Below are 25647 nucleotides of genomic sequence, written 5' to 3' on the forward strand. Positions count from 1 at the left end.
TATTTTTCATACTTGGCTTTTTTTTACCTGTACATTTAACTTTAAATAATTTACATACAAGACAAACATGACACAAAAAGTCATTTTTGATATTTGCAAATTTTATTTACATCGTATAAGTAGCGATTAACAATACTTGTAGAGGTTAATAACAATAAAACAAACAACACATTAAAAGCAACAACACAAACTTGAATATATTTTATTCTTCTTTTCATGTTCCAGGGGTCATGATTGGAATGCTCTTTCAGAGCAGAGACACAGCTATGTTTCTGATGGCTTGGTGAAACTGTTTACAAGGTTAACACCTCTATTAAAGTGTTAGTGTTTTTTGTTGAGAGCAGTATATCAGAGCAGCCTTCCTGTGCACCGCAGAGAGCCACAGCAGCAGAGCAGAACCTTCCCCTCCACACTGCCAACCTCATAGTTATAATCCCACGTCAACTCTGTCCCCGCCCTGACGCGCCTGGTCAAGAGAGATCAGAGGAAAACAGAATTAGACAACCTTCTGAATATAACATTTACAAATAAAAAGTGTTTTATAAAAACAAGATTAAAAATCGCAAGAGTTTCCAAATAAAACTTAGCTCAACCACTCATTTTTAAGTAAAACTTCAGTTTCTGTATTAGAAAATCGAGCTGGTTTTAATCAAGGCACTGACTTGCTGGTAAAGAATGCCACCCATGGAAACCGTAGGTCGTGTGTGTCGACAAAGATGTTCTGAACAAACAAATTCGGACTGCAGCTATGCTGTAGAGAGAGATGCAGAATTAACAGTAAAAAAACTAACAAAGAACATGATTAATATTTACAAGCTTTTTCTTCAAAATCAAAAAGTTTAGCTTACGTTGATGAAGCGGCCGAGGTTGCCCTCTTGTCTCGCATCGATGACGTAACAGGACTCCTCGCCGTTCAACAGTCTGCGGGTGTTGTTGCCAGTTAGAGCGGTCCTCGTTTTCTCCGTGGTTACTAGTGGTGTTACTCTTCCCTGGACTGACTTTCTGGCGAAGCAACGCTTTGAACCTGAGGTTTCTTGACCCGTAGACACAAATTATAGAATTAGCAAATTCACTAAAATAAGTAACAGAAATTTTGAATCAAGAGAATGGAAACAGACCGTCCGCTCTCATTTGGTTGGTCACTTTCTCCTGAGCATCTTTAGAGGCTTTGTGTGGCTTATGGGATAGTATTTTCTCATGCGAGGATGTGCGACTCACTGAACAGGTAAAGAGGACAGGTACAAAAACAACACATTAATTCTGTCTTATTAGTTACTAATAATTATGTACTTTTCCCATCACCAGAAAAGCATGCAAAACATGAAGATTAAAAACATGTTTAACTGAAATGAAATAAAAATATTAGATGAAAACTGAACTAAATTCAATTTAGAAATGGTGCCTTGGCAACTAACTGAAATAAGAACTAAATTACTAAATGGTAAACAGGAAATAATAAAAAACTAAAACCTAAAACTGAAATAAAAATAAATTAAACCCAAGTAGTAATATAAAAAAAAAAGAAATTAAAATAATAATTAAATTAAATTTGGTAATATATAAATAAAAGCTAATTCAAAACATTATTAGTATAGAAAAAAAGTACTAATATAACACTGCATCTTACCTTCCATTTCTTCTTGTTCTTTGTCCAGCTCCATAGGTTCTTCTCTTTCTATGGAAAAGGAACATAAAATATTTCAACGTCGCACACAGAAGTGAAAAGACATGCAATTGTTTGGCCAACATGCTCAAATGGTCATAAGGTTGAATATATACACAGACACACCACACACCTTCACAACTGCTAGAGTCTTCTTGGTAGAGAGTGTTTTTCCACAACGGCCCCGTTTTCATAGTGATGGTCTTCTTGTTGCTTTCAACCTCTGTGTCCGAGCAGTACGCCTCGCTCTCATAACCCTCTTTCAGTTTCTCAACACCCTCAATGAAGTCAAGGTTGGCCAAATAGTCATTGCCGGACACGGTTTCATCCTCATTCATTCGGTCTTCATTTACTATTTTACCTGTGAGGAGATAGATGGAGGTGATGGGAGGAATTTTGCTGCATTTAAAGAACTCAAATGTATGTTCACTTACCAGTGAAAACACACACGAATGTGCCCTTGGCTACATCATCTTTGCAGCGGATGCCCCATCCCTTGTGCTGCGTCATGAAGAGCTCCAGCCGCAGCTGCAGACCGTGCTGGACCAGCCTGTTGCTGCATGTTCTCGGATCACAGCGGCACAGAGGGTTACACTCATACACCCTACAGGGATGCAAGTGGAAGTGTAATGACATTTTTCTGGTTAGAAATGTTATACACTACCGTTTAAAAGTTTGGGGTTAGTGAGTTTTCCTTTCTTTTTTGAAAGAATTTGATACTTTTATTCAGCAAGGTAAATATTTAAATTATTTCAACAATGTACTTTTGAATATACCATCCATCACAGAGTCCTGAAAATTTTTTTTTTTTAATAGATGAATCTCAAATTAGAATGTGATAGAAAAGTTCATTTATTTCAGTAATTCAACTAAAATTTAGAAGCTCATGTACTTAAATTCAATGCACACAGACTGACGTAGTTTAAGTCTTTGGTTCTTTTAATTGTAATGATTTTGGCTCACATTTAACAAAAACCCACCAATCTTAACAAAACAGAATACTTCATAAGACCAATAAAAACTAAATTTTTAGTGAATTTTTGTTCTCTGGAAAGTATGTTCATTTACTGTACATTTACTTAATACTTGGTTGGGGCTCATTTTGCTTTAATTACTGCCTCAATTCAGCGTGGCATGGAGGTGATCAGTTTGTGGCACTGCTGAGGTGGTATGGAAGCCCAGGTTTCTTTAACAGTGGCATCAGCTCATCTGCATTTTTTGGTCTCTTGTTTCTCATTTTCCTCCTGACAATAGCCCATAGATTCTCTCTGGGGTTCAGGTCTGGTGAGTTTGCTGACCAGTCAAGTACACCAACACCACGGTCATTTAACCAACATTTGGTGCTTTTGGCAGTGTGAGCAGGTGCCCAATCCTGCTGGAAAATCAAATCAGCATCTTAAAAAAGCTTGTCAGCAGCAGGAAGCATGAAGTGCTACAAAATTTCTTGGTAATCGGGTGCAGTGACTTTGGTTTTCAAAAAACACAATGGACCAACACCAGTAGATGACATTGCACCCCAAATCATCACAGACTGTGGAAACTTAACATTGGCTATGAGTTTCTCCACCCTTCCTCCAGACTCTAGGAACTTGGTTTCCAAATGAAATCCAAAACTTGCTCTCATCCGAAAAGAGGATTTGGACCACTGGGCAACGGTCCAGTTCTTCTCTTTAGCCCAGGTAAGACGCCTCTGACGTTGTCTGTGGTACAGGAGTGGCTTAACAAGAGGTGACAACTGTAGCCAAATTCCTTGACACGTCTGTATGCCTTGACCCCAGCCTCAGTCCATTCCTTGAAGTTCACTCAAATTCTTCAATCGATTTTGCTTGACAATCCTCATAAGGCTGCGGTTCTCTCGGTTGGTTGTGCATATTTTTCCTTCCACACTTTTTTCTTCCACTCAACTTTCTGTTAACATGCTTGGATACAGCACTCTGTGAACATCCAGCTTCTTTGGCAATGAATGTTTGTGGCTTCCCCTCCTTGTGAAGGGTGTCAATGATTGTCTTCTGGACAACAAAATCAGATCAGCAGTCTTCCCCATGATTGTGTAGCCTAGTGAACCAAACTGAGAGACCATTTTGAAGGCTCAGGAAACCTTTGCAGGTGTTTTGAGATGATTAGCTGATTGGCATGTCACCATTTTCTAATTTGTTGAGAATTGGTGGGTTTTTGTTATATGTGACCCAAAATCATCACAATTAAAAGAACCAAAGACTTAAACTACTTCAGTCTGTGTGCACTGAATTAATTTAATACACGAGTTTCATAATTTCAGTTGAATTACTGAAATAAATGAACTTTTCCACGACATTCTAATTATTGGGATACACCTGTATCAACTGTTTTCAGCATTGGTAAACAATCAGAAATGTTTCAGGATATCAGCATATATTAATAAATCAGCTTATTATAATGATTTATGTGTTCCTGTAGATCAAGTGGTAAAGCATTGAGTAGGTTGGGGGTTCGATTTCCCGGGAACACATGATAGGTAAAAATTTATAGCCTGAATGCTCTGTAAGTCGCTTTGGATAAAAGCGTCTGCTAAATGCATAAATTTAATTTAATTTAAATTTAATTTCTGAAGGACCATGTGACATTGAAGACTGGAGTAATGAAGCTGAAAATTCAGCTTTGGCTTACACAGCTTTAAAATAAATTTTATGATATACTAATGAATGCATTCTTGGTGCACATAAGAGACGCTTGAAACATTTTAACCACAAACTTTTGCAACTAATTGGGGGGGGGGGGCAAATCCATTGTAACAGAGGAGAATAAGACATAAATAGACAAGAGGTGATTTCTAACCCTGTTGGCAAGGTGGCTGGTAACCTCTTATGTGTGTATCCAGCACTAACATCCACTGGACCACCACTGTGCAAGGACGTGGCTTCAATGGTCAGCTGGTGGCATGCACACTTTGACCTGTAACACATACAAATACAAAATGTTTACTAACAAATTCCATAATTTAACAGGAATGTTCCATGTTCAATCCAAGTTATATACACAAATAATGTCTTGTTGGTAATCTAAAATCAAAACATGTTATCAGCCCCTTCATTATTTATTACAAAATAATTATTTCCAAGCCATAAAACACAGTATCTGGAAAACCATATTTTGGTTATGACCTCAAAAATTATGATCACAAGAACTGTGATTGTCAGTTAGGAATTGGTAGATGCAGTACACAGACAAACTGGTTTGTCAAAATGGTTAAAAAAAAAATTGGCCACCAACAACAAATAAGCAAATAAGTGGCGCAACACACTCAATTCAACAAGGGCTAACCCTTTTACTGTCTTGCCTTACAGACATCCATACCAAATGGCACTTTTGTCCATGTTTAGCAAATGATGACTCATTAGTCTAAAGCTTCTTTTGAATTAATGGACAACATGCAACATCTCTAATTTCAAAAAAATTTCCACACAAATGCAGACTCAAAAATCTATACCTGTCCAGACAACCATCTGTGCAGTCACAGCCAATCAAGAAGTCTGAGCTGGTATTAATAGAAACACCTGGAGCTGGAACTCTGTCTTTGGTGTAACTGATGTTAGGAGCAAGCGTGCTGTCCACTTCATTAACGCAGGGCACAGGTAACACCTCTCTGCCATCGGAGATGTCCGGCAGGTAGAGGTGAGGCTTGCTGCTTGATGTGGAAGGAGGTCGGGCACGATTTACAAGAACAAATGGGTCCATGCAGAACATTTCCAGAAAAAGGAAGTCACCGCATGTTTCAAACAAGTACACCTGCACTTCCTGCATGTCGCACAGGCTTCGCCCACATGGAGAACGGTAGAAGATGTGGAAAAACACCTAAAGAGGGCAAATAACAAGAAAGGTTTCTTGAGCAACAAATAAGCATTTCTGAAAAATCAGGTGACACTGAAGGCTGAAGTAACAGAAGCAGAAAATTCTGATTTGCATCACAGGAATATATGACATTTTAAAATATAATCAAATAGAAAATTTCACTTTGTAATATTTGACAATATTCCCTTTTTTTATTTTTTTATTAAAAAATACAACCTTAGTGAGCTTAAGAGAGAGACTTTTTTCAAAAAGTTAAGGCCAAATGGCGAAACTTCCTCAAACACCACCCACCTTTCCATCGATGCGCCTTCTAGCAGTCATTCGCCTAAACTTAAAAAGCAGTGGGATAAGAAGTGGATTTTGACCACGGTGCACATCGACTTGAGGCGGTCTCACCCCATCCAGACAAGCTGGAGAACAGCGATGATGCAAGTGTTGCTGTGAAACTGCTTTGTCTTCTTCGTCAGAAACACACTCTTCTTCCTCATCAGTGGCAGGTCGTTTTGAACTTCTAGAACATAGAGCCCAATACGACTTGGTTGGTGATTAACCATTCAATAATTGAAGAAACAGTTCACCCAAAAAGGAAAATTGTCTGAAAATGTATTCACACTTAAACCATCCAAGAGTAACAGATTCATTGGTGAGCAAGTGATGTAAAGCTAAATTTCTCCAAGTCTGTTCCCATGAAGAAACAAATCTTGGATTGCCTGGGTGAACCATTCCTTTAACCAGGACAAGTCCAGTACTCACCTTAAATTTGAGGTGCGTTTTGCTATAGCAGATTTTATTGTGTGCATAGCCATCCTCTGGAGGATGACCTTTGGCTGGAAAGCAGCTGACATCATCTTTTGTGGCATGATAAAGGATGTTTTGGTGACTGTATCAGATTGTCGGGTCGCCTGCACAGGACGAACAGCTGCTGAGGTGACAGATGTTGAAGTAACAGTCGCTGAAGCAACCGCTGTCAAGGTGGAGGTAGTGTTGTGCCGAGGTGTGGCATTTCCTGCTAAACAGAGTTGGGCATGTGATGTCAGACTTTCATGTCACAATTATATCTGAACAGAATTTGACACAGAATTGTATTCAATAAAAAACATTAAAAAGATAAATAAAAATGTGCTGTCCACCTAAATGTCTCAACTTTTTTTAATAAAAAGAAACTTGAACATTTAAATAAAATACACAAAAAAAAAAAGCATAATGAAAACAAATGTTTCAAGAGATTAAACTGCAAAAGAACACAACTATAGTTTTTTTTGTTTGTTTTTTTGGATAACATAATACTGGATTTTATATTTGTCATATCGATAATGTTCATTATCCCAAAAAACGGTTTAATTGAATACTGGCACATGTCTATTTGGGAACATGCATAAAAGAGGCAGGATGTGCATGAAACACAGAGTGTCTACTTGTAGCTGCAGGCTGTTGCATTTTCTGTTGAGATGGCTGATGTGGTTTCTGTTGAAAGAACTGTTGCACTTTTTGTTGCTGTGGTTGTTGCGTTTCCTTTTGGGACGGCAGATGTGGTTTTTGTTGAAAGGAATATTGCACTTTTTGTTGCTGTGGTTGTTGCATTTCCTTTTGTGGCGGCTGATGTGGTTTCTGTTGAAAGAACTGTTGCACTTTTTGTTGCTGTGGTTGTTGCGTTTCCTTTTGAGACAGCAGATGTGGTTTCTGTTGAAAGGAATGTTGAGCTTTCTGTTGCTGTGGTTGTTGCGTTTTCTGTTGAGACGGTTGTTGCAATTTATGTTGTGTTTCCTGTAAAGTTTTGGTTTGTGGTTTATCTTTAGCCAGACGTTCCTTGATATTTACAATGTGTTCCAACTTGTCTGAGCCTTTATAAATCCACTCTTTCTGCTTGTCTTTCTGGAAAAAGGAACACCACATATATCAGAATCAAAATGGCCAACTTTTGGTGAATCAATGTGATACAGCCTACAAAATTCAACAACAACTTTATCTCCAAGATCAGAATCTCCTAAAATCTGTCAGTGGGGTTAAGTGAGTTGACTGTGAGAGAAAATGTATGAAATGAACTTCTGCGACAGTCCCATGAAGGACCTTTTGTTGTTCATGTTCCTTGCTATAAAGAAAATCAATTGTTAAATGCAGATGAAAGACGAGTACCAGGTTCACAGAGAAATCTAGCATCCCACATTGGATTCATTTTCACCTTAAAGCAGATCTGGATCAGGCTGCCATCCAACTGGAGTACCGTGCAAGTCTCAAACTGGCCATTCCGCATCGCCTTGGTGTCTTGCCCCACACGAAGCACTACAGCAATGGGGTTGGGATAGATGCAAAGATATTCCTTAACCTGCAACTGAACTGTCTCATCTTCAATGTCCTTCCACACCTTTTTCACTGCAAAAGAAAAAAAAAAAAGTTTACAAATCTAAATTACATTCTGGCTGAAATGGAGTAATAAAGAAAGAAATTCTCACATTGTTTACATACTAGACGAAGGTCCGGAAGTGACAGGTAAGCTGCTTGGCCATCATCATAAAACACTAAGAACCTGATAGACACATTTAACAAAATAGATATTATGGATTTAGTTATTATATCAAAGCCATATATGACTAAAATAAAGAAAATAAGACACTTTTTAAATACTAATATTGAAAACAAAACAAAATGCAACAGCCTGGACATTACATTAAAGGAACACTCCAACTTTTTGGGACTTTAGCTTATTCACAGTATCCCCCAGAGTTAGATAAGTCCATACATACCTTTTTCATTTCTGTGCGTTCTGTAAGTGTTATTTGACGCACCCACCGCTAGCCTAGCTTAGCACAAAGACTGGATGTAAATGGATACTGTTAGCATAGTAATCCCAATAAGTGACAAAATAATGCAAACATTTTCCTATTTACATGTCGTGATCTGTATAGTCACAGCGTGTACAAATAACAAGCCTATATGAGACAGAGACCATTTTTAATCGAATAAATACTGGGAACTATATTCTCACTAGGCGTAGGAGCACAGCTAACGTTACTTTGGCGGAGTGGCTACTTGGGCGGAGTGATTAGCGCAGCACACGAGACACCTTGTTGATCGTTCCGTAACAAAACAAGTGACTAACTAGCTAGACATGACTCGTGATCATGGCTGACTTTGAGGAATTGTCAGACTCAGAGGAATTTTACTGTGTATCAAACCAAGATCCAGAACCATATAGTTTTGAGCCAGAATACACAGACGAGGAGTTACAAACTTTGGAAGCTGTAAGACAAGATGTCGAAGGGAGAATCAGAACGAACACAGACTGGTGCTGTCTATGTGGAACATGCCAACATATGCCGACAGAATGCCTTTGTTGTAATGAATGGGACCGGGTATTGCCATCAATGTCAAGGCTTGATGACAATCAAAATATTTGTGTCACTATCACAGAAGATTTCTCTGCCCTAATATACCCGGCAGTTGTCGTTTTTTTTCTCCATTGTGACAAGATCAACTGGAAGAAACGCCCCACGCCGAGTGAACCTAATGGTCAGCTGTCCACCAAGTAAGTGATTTTGTTATAATGATCCCGAGCAGTGTGTTCATGACAACACAATAATAACAATAAAGGGGATGCACGGAGCCCCATTCACGTAATAGTGTCACTACTAAGGTTATATTACATTAGCATGGCACTGTTACAGTATGGCTAATGTTAGTCATCTCAAAACATAACGGAACACTTACCGCAGCAACAGGTGATCCAATTTGTCTTGTCTTTATTATCGATGGGATGGCTGTATCCTTTAGCACACGTTTCATGGTCCGTGTGGCAACTTGCATTTTTTCAAAATAGTCGTCTACAGTAAAATGTTCAGAGCAAACGAAATACTTCGTGATGGTGTTTACAGGTGTGTTTGGATCTATTTCCAGAGCAAGTAGCCATCGATTCATCAGGTCAGCGTTTTGGGTTGGAATTCTATGAAACATCATAGTATTACCTGGTCTCCCCTGTTTATTGTCGCAGCTCTTTACAATACAGCAAACACCCATGATTGTACACTATAAATTTACTATCTAGTAATTGCTGACTCTATTTCTCCAACTCTGAGCGAACTCTCTGCTCCTCACCACAGCGCGTCTTGTGTGCTGCGCTAATCACTCCGCCCAAGTATCCACTCTGCCCGAGTAACGTTAGCTGTGCTCCTACGGCTAGTGAGAATATCGTTCTCAATATTTATACGATTAAAAATGGTCTCTGTCTCATATAGCCTTGTTATTTGTACACGCTGTGACTGTACAGATGACGACATGTAAATAGGAAAATGTTTGCATTATTTTGTCACTTATTGGGATTACTATGCTAACAGTATCCATTTACATCCAGTCTTTGTGCTAAGCTAGGCTAGCAGTGGGTGCTCAAATAACACTAACATAACGCACAGAAATTAAAAAGGTATGTATGGACTTATCTAACTCTGGGGGATACTGTGAATAAGCTAAAGTCCCAAAAAGTCGGAGTGTTCCTTTAAATATTAAACAAAACAAATGACCTGAGGAAAAGAGGACTATCCCTTGAACATAAATTCACCTCATGCGATTCTTGCGCTCTGGAAGCTCAACCAGCACGGCAGCATTAAACGAGGCCTTTCCTTCATCATCTTTGCTGCTGGCCACAACACGACAGCCAATAAACAAATCCTTTAGCATGGCAGGCATCAGAGAGGCCACATGATGAGCAGGCAGCACAATCTCTTTACCACTCTTAAACTCCACCTTATATCTGAGGCCATCCTCTAAGAGGAAAGAAAGAGGAGACTGGTCATAACTGCAACCAAATCCATTAAGATTTTCACCTTCATTTTAATGTACTGTGGATTTACAAAAATAGGTCAGTTTTACCTGCTGTTTGGACTTCTTGTACTGTTCCTTTACACCACAAGTTGTGTTGCCTTTTCCCTAAAACTCCCATGCCGACTTTGAGTTTGATTTCTTTATGTTCTTGAGAAGGCTTGGAGGACTCACTGGATGAAGACTTGGAACCTAAGACAGAGTCAGTGACAGAGGAAAAAATACCGCCATTACATTATGACAAAAACCATAATGCAAGGTTAGTCGTAACAGATTAGGTCAGACACATCTGTAACACAATTAAAGCATGGGTCAATAAACTGTGATATGAGCTATATAGATAAAACATAAAGCTTACTTTCATCAGGACTGGAAGATTCTGCAGGAGCATTATTGCTGCTTGAATCATTAGTCGTGTCTGTTGATAACTCTGCCTTTGATTTAGGTGGTCCGTAATCTCTGTCTATCAATGATTCTGGCTTTGATTTAGGTGGTCCGTAATCTCTGTCTATCAATGATTCTGGCTTTGATTTAGGTGGTCCGTAATCTCTGTCTATCAATGATTCTGGCTTTGATTTAGGTGGTCCATAATCTCTGTCTATCAATGATTCTGGCTTTGATTTAGGTGGTCCATGATCTCGGTCTATCATTGAGTCTGATTTTGATTTAGGGGGTTCATAATCACTGTCTGACGATGAGTCTGATTGTGATTCAGGGGGTTCATAATCACTGTCAGCAGGACTAGCAGACAGGTCCTCTGTGTCAGAGGGTTCATTAATACTATCTGCAGGCGATGACGCCCTTGTTGTATCCTTTTGTGGGTAGGAAGTGCTGGTACCAGGTGCACAGTTTTTTGAAGATCTCAATCTAGTTGTTGGACTTGAAGTGGGCACAGAGGGTTTGGCAGATTTGCTCCATGTTTTTGGCTTTTGGTTCTCATCTGTGGATTCCAAATCATGTCTGGTAAGAGTAACAGCTTCTTCAGAATTGCTCGGCAATAATGACACAAGCTCAGTCTGGTTTGTCTCTATGGTTGCTGTATTGTCACTGGCAGCGGTTTCCATTTGATCTGAGTCGCCTGAAAATGAAGGGATTTCTGAAGTCACTGCCAGCAACGTAAGCTCAGTGTTAAGTGTTGCTTTGTGATCTGATTTAAGGCTGTTTGACTGTTCAAAATCACTTTCAAGCAAAGACGTTTCAGGAGTTAATGCTGTCGGCTGGGGTTCAGTCTTAATTGATGGAATTTTGAAAGGTACTGAAATGCTTGGAGGTGAAGTCCTTTCTGGCTTTATTACCAACAACTGAGGCTCACTCTTTGTTGTTGCTATGGATCCAAAATTAGGTCTGGAAATTGTTTGTGGAGTTTCTGAAGGACTCACTGCTATCAATTGAGGTTCAGTCTTAATTAATTTTAAGGATGGACAGTTAAGACTAGCAGCAGTTTCATGTTGGTTTGAAATGCTCATTTCCAGTTGTGGTTCAGTCTTAATTGTTGGTTTAGGATCTGGCCTTTGATGGGCAATAGATTTGTTTTGTTCTGAATTGCTGAGAAGCGAGGACATTTCAGGTGCTCTTGATAGAGACTCGGTCTTCACTATTGCAATAGAGTTTTCAGGTATTTCCAGTTTTGATGTGACAGATTCAGAATAGCTGGTCTCAGGGGTCGAGGTTGATGAGGGTCTTTTGGTGAAGTCAGATGATGATGATGATGGTGATACAGCACTTGTGGAGGAGGTTTTGTTCACCATATGGACTAAGTCCTGAACGAGTCTGGATGACTTCTGAATGGCCACCGTCACCTTTTCAAGCTAAAAGAAAAAGAATGATTCAAACAAAAACACAGAAAGAATGGAAAAACAGACGAAATCCAGAACAAAAGACAAAGACAGACAAATAAAAGACTAAATAATTAATACAGGCAAATTAAATGAAAAGGAAAAAATATACAGAACGGAAAAAAAAGGAACACAAAATAACCGAAATTTTCCAAATAAACATTCTCACCATTGGTTCCAAGGTTTCTTTGGCAGCTGCAAGAGAAAAAACATCAGTATTTGATTTTTCATTACAAAGCCATCATTTACAATATTTCCAAGCAGTTTCCATTAAAATGTATTTTACCTCCCAGATCAATGACGACAACATCATCTCCATTAAAGAGACTATTTTCCTCTATATCCTTCTCTTCATTTGTTATATGAACGAAGTCAAGTGGTTCTCCCCCTCCTTCCTCCTCCGAATCCTCGTCTCGGTACTCCAATCCCAGCATTCCATAAAGACCCTTCATCACCGACTCACACTCAAGGACTGACCTGATACAAACACAAAACAGTCAAATGGTCACCGTGATTTGGAGATACTGTCATCAATCATTAAAAAACACAATAACTCACTCATGAGCGTTGCTGTACAGAAGACAGGTGTAAGTGGAATCCTTCTCCTTCTGCATCACCCACTCCTCAACTTGTGCAAGTTGCTCACGCCTCTGCATCAGATGAGGGTTTCGGTTCACCTCTGCCTGGATCCAGCGCTGCAGGTCATCCTTTGTCATTTTGAGGAGGTTATCATTATCTTTTTTGCTACTCATGGCTTTACTGTTGGAGCAACATAATGAAAAAGGTCAACTGTTAATTACTGCTCTAGATTTGCTCATATCATGTTCTGCATCACACACTACATACCTGTTTTTAGGTTTTGCATTACTTTTTGTTTAAAGGAATAGTTGACCCAAATAATTTAAATAGCTGAAAATTAACCCTCAGTGTATTCAAAAAATAATATGATCAGAACAGATTTGGAGAAAATTAGACATTTATATCACTTGTACTTCAATGGGTCCTCTGCAGTGAATGGGTGCCGTCAGAATGAGAGTCCAAACAGCTGATTAAAACATCACAGTAATCCAGTCCATCAGTTAACACCTTGTTATGTAAAAAACTTCAAATCACTGCTTCAGGCTAAAATATAAGTGTTCCATAATATTGCTTTTTCTAGTCAAAAAGTCCTGTCTAAATCATAAGAGAGATATGCAAATTTCAAACAATGTTTACAGCTTAAAACTGTCCAAAAGTTCGAAAAAAAAATTTGTTGAGAGTGGTCAACAAGGTATGGAAGAGTTATTATGGATTATAGACTTTTATTTAACCAGAAGCAACATTTTAGTTAAAACACTTTAACAATGGATTTGTTTCTTACAAACACGCCACTTTTCACTTCACAAGATGTTAATTGCTGGTCTGTAGCCGTGTGGATTACTTGTGATGTTTTTATCAGCTGTTTGGACTCTTATTCTGATGGCACCCATTCACTGGTCAGGATCTATATATCAAGTAATGTGATAATTTCATTTTCGAGTGAACTACGCCCATAACTTGGATTTTTTTAAATTCCCATTGGGATCCTAGGAATATTATATGATTGTTGTTGTTTAAGCATTTTTACAACCTCTCTACATAACATATATATTTGTACATAAACAATTTTTGAACAGGCACATAGTGTGAATGCAGGATGCATATTGCCCAGCACTTAACACATGGCCAATACGCTTGATTGACAAATCAAACGGGGTGACTAACAGATCAAGAACTGTAACGAGGCGTGACAATTGGAGGAAATAACTTATAACAATAATTTATATAACTCCATTCCCTTTAATATGACTAAAATTAAGGCCTAAATCAAATGTGGCTACTCTTTTAAATGGCAATAGCGTAAAGCAAGATAATGACACAAGTGAGGTGACATACATACTGTCCAGTTCCCCAACTTTCCCCCAGTTCCCAGCTGCTGTAGTATGTTTGAATCCTGAAGACAGTCGCAAAGCAAAAAGCGCGCAGCTGCAGTATTATAGCAAAACACTATTCCGCTAGTTTATTTGTCTGCAAAGCACAAAGTGCTGCAAGCAAGCGTCTTTATAGATAGCCTACAACTTAAACCATCATATGAAAAACTAAAAAGCGCGAAATAAAAATAACTAAAACCGCATGGAGGGAAACAATGTCCAGAATGTTACTGCGCCTGTGTGATGGTGGACGCAGAGTCTACAAGAGACATTCTGATTGGTCCAGTGCACGTTGACGCGGGAGGATTAGTCACACCCACAAAACGCTTAATGATAATTATTGTAGTTTAACGCGTTTCTCCACGTGTGCATTCTATCAAATGGCCATTAAAGATTCTATTTGTATTTTTTTCATCTGTAATTCATCGTTAAACTCGCTTATGGAAGAGCCATCGCACTTGCCATCTGTTACTTTTCTCAGCGCCGGCAAGGATGAACCAAACACAGTTGATTAGTCAGTTTGTGTTTAGGATGGAACTCTGCAGATAAAAAAATTAAAGAATTGAGTAACATACTTATTATGTGAAGGTTTATTTTAATAAACATGTAGCTTATGGTACAATTATAATTTTATATACAAAGATATTAGCTAATATAATTCTCGAAAAAAAGAAAAGCATATTACCAATTGGTTTTTAGCATTTTTAGCTTAATGCAGAAATATAGAGAAATATAAAACATATATATATATATATATATATATATATATAAAACACATATAAATATAAAACAATACAGGGTTTTTCAGCAATCATTTGCCCTAAAAGCCCAGACCAACTAAATAATATTTCAAGGGAAAAGTTTACTTAAATAAATCAAAACTAATATGTAACCCTTTGTCACGAACTTTGTTTGCTCCACATATAATGCCAGTGTATATGTAAAATTACAATACTGAAAAGATAAAAAAGCCACAGACTAAATGAAAGCATGAGATATTCATATGGTTGAGCTGAGGCAGTAAATGCATATATTAATCTTTCATATAAATTGCAAATATTAAACCCTTCTAGTCATTCTGTTAGGCTTCATTGGTGGTCTTGGGTTCACCATGTTCATCCTCCACCTGACCAGAGAGGTTTTTCTTAAGAGGGTCCCTGAGGGACATAATTTCCTGTATCTTCAGCAAGGTGTCACAATCTGAGGGAAACTGATTCCTCTGAAAAACATAGTTGAAATCAAAACAAGCTCTTTAAAAAGGATTAGAAAAATAATTATGATGCCTACATTGAGAGAAAGACGCAGAAGACCACCTTCACCTGTCACCCTGACAGGAACATCCTGAGTGACTGCTCAGACAATTTATTTCCTGCATTATCAGAAAAGAAAACAGCTATGTTTTGAAGTTGAGTTGATTTCCAGTCCCCTCCTCTTCTATAATATCATGAATACATAATTATAGTTTTCTTAAAACTAGTGTAGCCTATCTATTCTGGTATTTTTGTTACAAGCAATGTCTTTATATGATATCCGAGAGACAACGGAGGTTCTGACCCATGTCAGGAATGCAGTAACAGTGTTTACTCATTTAGTCCGGCTTCCAGAGAATATGTATTTGTTTTGAAATAATTCCTCTGAATCATTATATAAATGTTATATTTTATAGAAAAATAGTAATGATTTTGAACTTTTTTCTTATTTTATTATGCAGTACCATGATAGATGTATGAGACATTTAAAGACCAATGCACCGCATGTATCCAGTAACTCTTAAGTATGTTAACCTATCAGAACCTGTGTAAATAACGTCAACTGATCATCTGTATGACTATAAATACAGGTGCATCTCAATAAATTAGAATGCCATAGAAAAAGTTAATTTATTTTAGTAATTCAACTAAAAATGTGAAACTCGTGTATTAAATAAATTTCAATGCACACAGACTGAAGTTCAAGTCTTTGGTTCTTTTAATTGTGATGATTTTGGCTCACATTCATATTCAAATGTGAATACTGAAATAAATGAAGTTTTTTTCCCACAACATTGTAATTTATTGAGATGCACATGTACTAGTGGGTCCATATTCTGAGTTAGATCGATGCTGGCTCCTCTTACAAATTTTCTACGGCCTGTGGAGAACTCTGTCTTCACTAAACTGTCTGTCAACTGACTGAACTTGACTCCTGGTGTTCATTGAGCATATTGGTCTCTCACTACGGGGCTTAACTGTAGTTCCCCTACAATTTCATGCTAATTCTGAAATGAAATCAATTCGGAAAGGAAATCACCTGAGAGATTCAGAGAAGTAAGGCATGTGTTTCCCGGATGAATGACTTTCCCTCCAGTGTGTACGATTCCAGGATCCAATAGAGGAATCACTGTCTCAACCACGTCCACTCTCTGACAAACAAATGAGTCCATATTTAATGGGAAATATCTAATTATAGCAGGGGTTTCATAAACTCATGAAATTCTTATCAACAAACAGACAAATTAAATATGATATAGATATAAAATGTAGAATTTTCCTTCCTGTCTGTCTTTGTCTTATTCTTACCTCTTGTTCAGATATTGGCAGATTGTTGTCTTTGCCTGCTATTTTTCCAGCTTGAACACGGGGAAATTTATTGTCTGAATGAAAAGCAAGACAGAAAATATTTTCTCTACATGTTAACTATATAAAATATACCATATACAAATATGTGAAATATATTAAGTAAAATATAAAGTTTGCAAACAAACAGGTGTCAAAGGAGTTCAATTACCTTTCTTGGCCACCTTTGGCTCCTCTTTTTTTGTTGCTTGACCGGCTGCTGGTTTCTCTTCTTTCTTAGGGTTGTCCTACACACGATTAAGTAAAATCTTGCTACAAACATTATTAAACAACTGTAAACCATTGTATTGTATCTCTTAAACAAGGACAAACTCTATTCATGTCATCAAATATATATACAATATACAGGGAACAGCACTGCTCTACCTTCTTTTTGGTGGGGTTCTTTGTACTCTTGTTGAGGCGATCCAATGAAGAGCTGCTGCGGACGGAAAGAGGTCGCTCATGTGAGTCTGCAAGACTAACCAGAGATGGCTGGACCATTGTTGATTCTTCACCTTTAAGTAACAGCTTCCTCCTCTCAACTATTTCCTCATGTGTCAGAGCAAAGGGGCCAAGCACCTAAATAAGGATGTTAGAAAAAGATACATTTTTAATGTGCCAAGTTAGGCAGAGTAAGGCATATAAAATGTAGTTGTTAATAGAAGTATATATGTATACCTCAGCCAAATGAGCTGCTCCATTATCCCCTATTTGATTGTAGGATAATGACAGACACAGCAAGGAACGGTTGAGACGTAGACCCTTTAAGAAGAGGGATAGGTGATATTAAAAACTCGGTTTTATGCAGTCTTGATATCATTAGAAACCGTCTGAATGCCTTCAGATGGACAGAGTTAAATTTTACACACCTGAGAAATGTGAATTGCACCTGCATCACCAATACTATTAAAGGCTAGGTTGAGGGACAGGAGGTTTTTGTTGGCAGAGTGTACAGTGGACAGAGCCAAGCCAATCAGACAAGCTCCTTCCTCTCCTATACGATTATTACGTAGTGATAAGTCCGTCAACCTGGCATGGACATTTTTTGAAAAAAGCTTGAAAAACTCAAATAAAAAAGTGAAATACTACAAATAAAGCATTTTGTTATTTGGAGAGAGAAACATTATAACACACATTCTAACATCATTTCGATATTCGAGTCAGATGTACTTTAAAGGCCTCATGGCCTACGTAACTGAGATTGTGTATGAAGGTTTCCAGAATTAATAATGTGTACACTGTCCATATTATTAACACTCTGACAACTCATATGTTTTATATATATATATATATATATATATATATATATATATATATATATATATATATATATATATATGCCTCTGGGCTCCTGGAGAGGGTTAAATAAAAAAAGTATAAACAGACCAGTGGGAAAACAAAAAATAAAAATTTAAAGCCAGTGGGTAAAGTCACCCAATCACCAATCAATGAATCAATGGAGCTAATAAAAAAAATCAAGTGGAATAACATATATAAAAAGGTGACCTATATGCTTAATATGACTTATAAAGAAACTGTATAAGAATGGAAGCTTGTAAACGAGACCAGTTCAGATGGCCAACTGGCATCTTGGCTTTGTTTAATTGTCCACTAAAGAAAGAAATCTTATGTATAGTTGACATTTAAGGCTTCAAACAATGGTATAAACACCATTCAATGTAAATTGTGATATTCGTAATTAATCATCACAATTACAATTTTAAGGAATAATCAACAATTATGATTTTTGTCATAATCATGCAGCCCTATTTCAAATTTGTACCCAGAAATGAACTAAATTTGACACAACCTCCATTTAAGGTAAGTCATTACTTGTAAATAAATAAATAAATAAATAAATAATTCAATTATTTTTACTACAATTTTAAATAACACTCTTTATTTTAATATATTTTAAATTGATTGTAATTTATTCCTGTTATGGCAAAGCTTCATTTTCAGCAGCCATTACCCCAGTCTTCAGTGTCACCTATCTTTCAGAAATAATTCTAATATGATGATTTGCTACTCAAGAAACATGCTATTATTATCAAATGTATATATTTATTTTATTATTACTATTAATTTTTTTGCTGTTTAATATTTTTGAGAAAACTGTAATAAATGTTACTTTTGTAACATTGTTTTTACTCTCACTTTTAATCAATGAATGCGTCCTGGTTGAATAAAATAATTAATAAAATATCCCAAAAAATTTACTCCAAAGTTTTGAATGGTAGAATATGTTGTAAGTGTAGCGTTTGGACCAATCAGACACACAACCATTCATTAATGAATAATCCGGCAAACCCCCTCACCTAAAATGCAAACTATGTGTTAGAGTTCTGTGGACAGTCCCGAAAAGCAACTAACTCCCCAAAAAGGCTGAACAGGCCTCTGGTTACCATCGCAAGCAATGAAAAATCATCTGACAACACTTCTTTTATTGCTCAAAGGAATGTGCTCAGAGCTACTCCATTTCCCCACAGGAAAAACAATGCCCACAGAAATGGACTCTTCCCTATTACTATGAACTTCCTATCATGCATAACCCCTAAGTCATTGTGTATATTATTACTGTTTCTTGTATATTGTCTTTTGCATCGTATACTGTTTTATGCATGCTTATGATAGAATCCTTGGGTAATATAACCTATAGCATGTTTGGTATCTATGAATTCTTGTTTCGATGATCTAAATGAGAAGGTATATTATATGTTGATACCTCTGCAACATATTATTGTTCTAAGAATCTTTGATAGCTTTGCATTAACACACAATCCAGGTCATATGCAAATTCTATACTCAAAGACAAAGAGTCGTAAACTTTGCCTCCAAAAGTTTAGGTCACCATTGCCTCAGTGGCCCCACCAGTGGTGTGACATCCACAGAAGTTAAAAGGCCTTACATCAGAGACCCACTGGGCTCTTCTCTCATCACCTTCCTGTATTCTGCTTCATCTTCTGGTTACTGAGTCCCAGGGCCGACACACCTGGCAACTGTCAGGCCTTGATTACAGCCATGTCTTCACTTTCCATCTGGGAGAACTTTCTGACACGACCGAGTCAGAATAACATCTTTGGAGTTTTTCACTCTTCATCATGGAAGAATATGATTGCAATCCCAACACCAACAAACCTTCAAATCATCAAGACTTTCATCTGAGACTACATCTTGTTGCCGGCAGCCATATCACCCTGGAGCCCAAGACCGGTTGCCCACTGAAGCTAAGCAGGGCTGAGCCTGGTCAGTACCTGGATGGGAGACCTCCTGAGAAAACTAGGTTGCTGCTGGAAGAGGTGCTAGTGAGACCAGCAGGGGGTGCTCACCCTGTGGTCTGTGTGGGTCCTAGCGCCCCAGTGTAGTGATGGGGACACTATACTGTCAACAAGCACCGTCCTTCGGATGAGACGTTAAACCGAGGTCCTGACTCTCTGTGGTCATTAAAAATCCCAGGATGTCTTTCGTAAAAGAGTAGAGGTGTGACCTCGGCATCCTGGCCCAATTCGCCCATTGGCCTCTGACCATCATGGCCTCCTAACAATCCCCATATCCGCTGATTGGCTTCATCACTCTGTCTCCTCTCCATCAGTAAGCTGGTGTGTGGTGGGCGTTCTGGCGCACTATGGCTGCCGTCGCATCATCCAGGTGGATGCTGCACACTGGTGGTGGATGAGGAGATACCCCTTGACTATGTAAGCGCTTTGAGTGTCTAGAAAAAAAGCGCTATATAAATGTAAAGAATTATTATTATTATTATTGTTGCTTATTCAACGGCCAAAGCAATGCAAGTATCATACATTTAACTAAACGAAACAGAGTTTAGTTTAATCTGTAGACCCTGTTGTAAAACCTGTTGTGCTGATGGTTTCAATCAGGTGGTTAACTGACTCATTTTCACTTTTGAAGTGGACTTTGAGCTTTGTATTTTTGCAGATCTTTTATATGCTCAAACAGCAACATTACATACTAACTAAAGTTGAAAAAGTGAAAAAGCATAATGATACCCCTTTAAGCATGGATAGCTGAATCTCTTGTATGCACAACAAATTTACCATAAGGGAATAATAAAGATAACTTGACCTTGATGAGATAAAAAGTATTAGGAGAATGGTTCAAACTAGCAGGAGTCCACAGTTAGAAAGTATACCACGACAAGTAAGAACGAGTGGAGTAAAACTAGTGGAGTAAGAGCAATCAGAGACCAAGCTACCAATCTTTGGTTTCAAAGACTGATAAGAATAAGGTATAAGCATGAATGTCAGGTCAGACAAAGACTCAGATGCGGTGACCATCATCTCGGCTTTGTTGCTTTGTCCAATAAAGTCTTATTTTGACATCTGGAACTCTGCTTCCTGAACTTCATTTACTACATTGAGAAGACCATTGTGTGCTCCACGACAGTGTACGTATGTTTAAAAATGAAAATGACTCACATGCTGTCTTCCGCTATGAGTAAGTGGTAACTCTGCTCAGCGAGTGGATTGCCCTCCAAAACCACTTTCCTAGCAAGATATAATTTGGTAAATGTTGTTATCAGATTTTCCAGTATCAATTACCATAATTTATTTTTCAAACAGATATCTTGCCTCTGGTGTAAAGCATAAACTAGCAGACCTATAGCCCACTATGATTTCATGAAAGATGATAATTTAAGCCTTAAATAACATTATGATATTTAATTAATCTTAAATGAATAAATTAAGAGTTTATAACACATTGAATGTCGGTCTTAATAACACTGGCAAGAAATAATGAAAAGTCATTCTATCCTTTGACTGTTCTTACCTAAGATTTGAGCACAACGACACTGTGTTTCTCATGGAGGTGAAAGTGTAATCCGTCAGGCCCACACGCCACATGCTGCAATGAATCACCATTAATGAAAAATTTACATATCATATTGTTTATATGTAACTTGGACACCCATAAGCATTCATACAACACAAACACTCAAAGTCTTACTGTAAACACTGTAAGTTACTGAGGGACGGCAATATCCTGCTCAACACCTGAAGCACCACCTCATCCATCTTCCATCCTATCAACAAATAACAACAATTCAGTTTAAATTTTGCATATGATCACATTGAACAACTTCAAATAGAGAATAAATTGTTGCAGACATCGGGCGCAAAACTTACTAAACAAGTTGACACTCTCACTTCTGAAAATACAAGAATTTATGAAAAGCTAGGACTATGTGAGATCATTTGATCTTCATGAGATTCCTGAAAATCCTTCTTCCAATGAGCCTGAAGCACTCATCAGAAATGTTATGACTTTGAAGCTTAACCTTCAAAGAAACTGTAGAGGTAGTATTAAATACTTGGGTTTAATTATTTATAGGGATGCACGATAATATCGGCACAATATCGGTATCGGCCGATAAAAGCTTAAAATGACCATTATCGGTATCGGCCGATATGAATATTTCTACCGATGAGCCAAACCGATATTCTCCAAGTGAAATAATTGACCTGTTTTTCAGATGTGAATGTCTGTCTACATTTGTAAAATAATAAATTTATGGTAGAATCAGTACAGAAGAGATACATGGATTTCTCTTCAGTAAAATTAAAGTTTAAATATATCAGTATATATTTGTATATATATCGATATCGGTATCGGCATCGGCCAAAATTATTTTGAAAATATCGGCATATCGAATATCGGCCAAAATCCAATATCGTGCATCCCTAATTATTTATTTGGGGGGGGGGGGGGGTGAAATGCTCGTTTTCACTCAATATCCTGTTAATCTTGAGTACCTATAGAATAGTACTGCATCCTTCATAACTCCAAAAAGTCTTTAGTTTTATTATATTTATAAGAGAAAGATAGTCTGTATCATTTTTTCCTGGAAAAACACGAGCGGCTGGAGGCGTGACGTGTGGGCGGAGCTAAAGAATCACGAGCGCAAGTAGGCTTTTGCGTTGAGAGCATCTGGAAACTGACATTACCCTGAGAAAAAAAAAACATCATCCAAAACAAACCATGGCTAAAAGTCAGATTCAGCCGTATATTTATGATCCAGAATCAGATCCAGAGGCTGAAATTTAACAAGAGCAGCAGCAGCAACGACTACAGCAGGACGTCTCTAAGTAGTATGTATTGAAACTGTATATATTTGCTTAGCGGTTTTGGAAAATGACCAAGTTCCACTTTATGTCGTCTTTTTTTTTTTGTACATGTGGGAAGTGCAGTTTGATGACAACATCGCATGTTGTTTACTTGATGTGCTTACGCGCCGATAGCTAAGTTAACAACACAGAGATATTTCAAGCATGTTTTACTCACTGCCTGTGGTTCCAACACACGATCGTGACCCTTTTTCGTTGGGACTGCATTACATAAAAAAATAAGCGATATGCAAATCCGGCGTCAAACTGGGCCTTGTTTGTAAAACAAGCATCTTCGAAATGCAGGGAACAAACACAAACACTTGCACAACTCCGTTGATGCTCTGTAAAAATAAACTCCACCCACTGGTCCCTTAATGCTGTTTTTTTTTTTTTTTTGTGGTAATCTGTGCAGGGTTGTCTTGCCCTGGAAACCAAAAACACACTTCTTTTGTGACATTTCGGTCTCTCGCTCTGATCAGTGAATGTCTCTGCTCTGCTCTGCTCTACGGGCATGCACGCGCTCTTCCAGGAGAAGTGCCCTTAGGATCCATATAAGGAGATTCCACTCCATCTAACGTCACACAGACCCATACTCGAAAAAGACTTTCCGAAACTTGTGACAAACAAGTTCCAAAAATACTCCTTCAAACGTACAACTCAATTTTTGAAACTTTGTCCATGTTTAGCATGGGAATCCAACTCTTTAACAGTGTAAAAAACTCAGTATGCATGAAATAGCATTTCACCCCCCCTTTAAATCTTTCAGAAATTGTTTATTTAAATATCTCTCTGATATATATAAAAAAAATTACTAATGTTTTAAATGCTGGAATACTTTGCCTCTTTCTTTAATAGGGTGAATAGCAAATGTCAAAATGAAAATCCTCACGATTAATTATTTATTTTCAATGATTCCATTTGAGCCTTCTTCTAAATGGTTCCAATCACTGAAAGCAATTATATCTGGTTTTTATTGCAAAAAAAAAAAAAAAAAAAAAAAAACCCATCCAAGCATAATTGTCTGAATTAAGGGGGACAGATGTTCCAAACTTTTTAATGTATTATATAGTGAAAGTGATGTGACATACAGCCAAGTATGTTGGCCCATACTCAGAATTCATGCACTGTATTTAACTCATCCAAAGTGCACACACAGCAGAAAATGTTTTACTTCTTACAGATACATTGATACCCGAAAAATGGTACTCTGATTTATCTCATTCCCAGGTTTTTAATGTGTGGACACAAATTTGTAAAAAGATGTTTTCTTTTATTAATAATTATAATTTACAAATTATTCAATATTAGATTTTGCACACATTTTACACAAAACAGAAAACTGTGTTTTATTAAAATGTGTTTTATTAATTCACCCATCTGTGTCCAATGTAATCTCGGTACTGTAGATACTACCTCCACTCTTTATGGTATAGTCCTGTGCAGAAGTTTTGGTTGGGGGTTATAGAGAAATTACATATTGTAATTGAATTACCAATGTCTCCTTCATTTTGTTTGTTAGGATTATTTTCAGAGACTGATGTTGCTCCACATTATGTGAAATGAGTCTACATTGCTTTAATTCTAGCTAAAAAAAAAAACTATTTTCCAACTTTGGAAAAATAAGCAGTCATTAAATATTAACAATTTGTTAAATGAATTATTAGAATACTCAATGGAAACTATGGCTGCTGTAGAAAGAATATCAGATCTTATTTAGAAATGTGGTCACCCTTTTTTGGAGTGGAGGAGTCTGAATTCATAATGTTTTCCCTTTTTAAAAACAATATTAAGAATATAGTCGTAGGCATGTTTTTATTACGACTAATCAGTGTAATGTTTGTATCATTAAATATGTAAAATGTGTATTGTATTGTATTGAGTGTCTGGCATGTTTTTTTGTTTGTTTGTGAACAGCCACACCTTATTATTTACGAAGAAAACAACCTTACCAGATATTTTGACTTCCTTTACACAGCTGTGGTCTTCTTTCTCCAGCTCTATCCGAAGACAAGGCTTAGAGGACCATGTTGTCATTTGACTTAAGGATGTCTGAAATTGATTGTCTTCTTCAGTCCGGGTTAGGGTTTTTATTAGGAAAAAATGAAGAGTTTATAACATAATAGGAGAAAATTGTTAACCTGAATGAATGAAATGTTGCTTTAGATAAAAGCGTCTGCTAAATGCATAAATGTATTTTTTATATAAATGTAATAAAAGAGACGATTAAATAGTATTAAGCATAAACCATAAGGCAATATACAAATATCATCCTTTAGTAGAGTAGACATTATAATGTACGTCTTTTGTACAACAGTATTCACCCATAACTCCTCTATTTGTAGATGTTGACTGCTTTATCTTCACAGAAGGGATGTCTTTCACAGCCATGAGTTTACACAGTTTGGTGAAGTCCTGCTCCAGATTTCCTGAACACTGGTAATCATCTAATGTGAGCGATACAAAAACACACTGACATTTTATTTGACTTTATTTGCGTCAGGGATTATCACACAGCATTTTAATTCCAACAAACAGCCTATCTTTGGACATGGCATATATTTTGGATATTTAAAGATTACATGAAGCCAAAATATAGTCCGTCTGTCTGTCTTTACGGTCACATACCTGCGGTTTTAGGTGGTTCTTCGTCAGTCACACAATCCACCTTGTCCGCTTTCTCCTTTAAATATTTTTCAACTCGTTTTTTCATCATTTATGCGGAAAATTCCCAACAGTTGGGTAAGCCTAAACATATATTAATTTAAATGATTTATATATTATTATAAATATATAGTGAAGTAACTTCTTTCAGTTTGTTGTCAGCTCAGGTTGTGTTCCGTT

At 37.3% G+C, this 25647-nt stretch overlaps 2 protein-coding genes across 5 annotated transcripts; both read right to left on the reverse strand.

Annotated features, from left to right (window-relative positions):
* Positions 1-80: 80 nt before the first annotated feature.
* On the reverse strand, positions 81-14348 carry LOC127935667 (histone-lysine N-methyltransferase SETDB1-A-like). Of its 4 annotated transcripts, XM_052533756.1 has the most exons (22): positions 14050-14347; positions 12694-12894; positions 12422-12612; positions 12305-12330; positions 10791-12108; positions 10659-10745; positions 10352-10492; positions 10041-10245; positions 7942-8015; positions 7671-7861; positions 6907-7363; positions 6245-6500; positions 5783-6002; positions 5130-5494; positions 4478-4594; positions 2098-2267; positions 1797-2024; positions 1628-1675; positions 1119-1217; positions 849-1033; positions 663-751; positions 81-466 (listed from the first exon to the last, which is right to left on the reverse strand). In XM_052533756.1, exons 2-22 carry the CDS (start codon positions 12885-12887, stop codon positions 349-351), a joined length of 4779 nt encoding a protein of 1592 aa, XP_052389716.1. In that variant the 5' UTR covers positions 12888-12894; positions 14050-14347; the 3' UTR covers positions 81-348. The 4 variants fall into 4 exon arrangements, with proteins under 4 accessions (XP_052389716.1, XP_052389715.1, XP_052389714.1 ...); XM_052533755.1 differs by having other exon boundaries at positions 6245-6497; positions 10659-12108; positions 14050-14348; XM_052533754.1 differs by having other exon boundaries at positions 10659-12108; positions 14054-14347.
* Positions 14349-14885: 537 nt separating this feature from the next.
* LOC127935070 (leucine-rich repeat-containing protein 71-like) lies at positions 14886-25622 on the reverse strand. Its single transcript, XM_052532660.1, is given in 15 exon segments — positions 14886-15303; positions 15372-15409; positions 15412-15453; positions 16374-16485; positions 16643-16716; positions 16851-16926; positions 17066-17260; positions 17360-17443; positions 17551-17710; positions 21118-21186; positions 21470-21544; positions 21647-21722; positions 24756-24872; positions 25128-25250; positions 25432-25622. Coding segments are annotated over 15 exon segments (1467 nt in total). The 5' UTR covers positions 25520-25622; the 3' UTR covers positions 14886-15165.
* Positions 25623-25647: the final 25 nt, after the last annotated feature.

This window comes from Carassius gibelio, chromosome A19, assembly GCF_023724105.1.
Source record: "Carassius gibelio isolate Cgi1373 ecotype wild population from Czech Republic chromosome A19, carGib1.2-hapl.c, whole genome shotgun sequence".
Classification (NCBI taxonomy): domain Eukaryota; kingdom Metazoa; phylum Chordata; class Actinopteri; order Cypriniformes; family Cyprinidae; genus Carassius; species Carassius gibelio.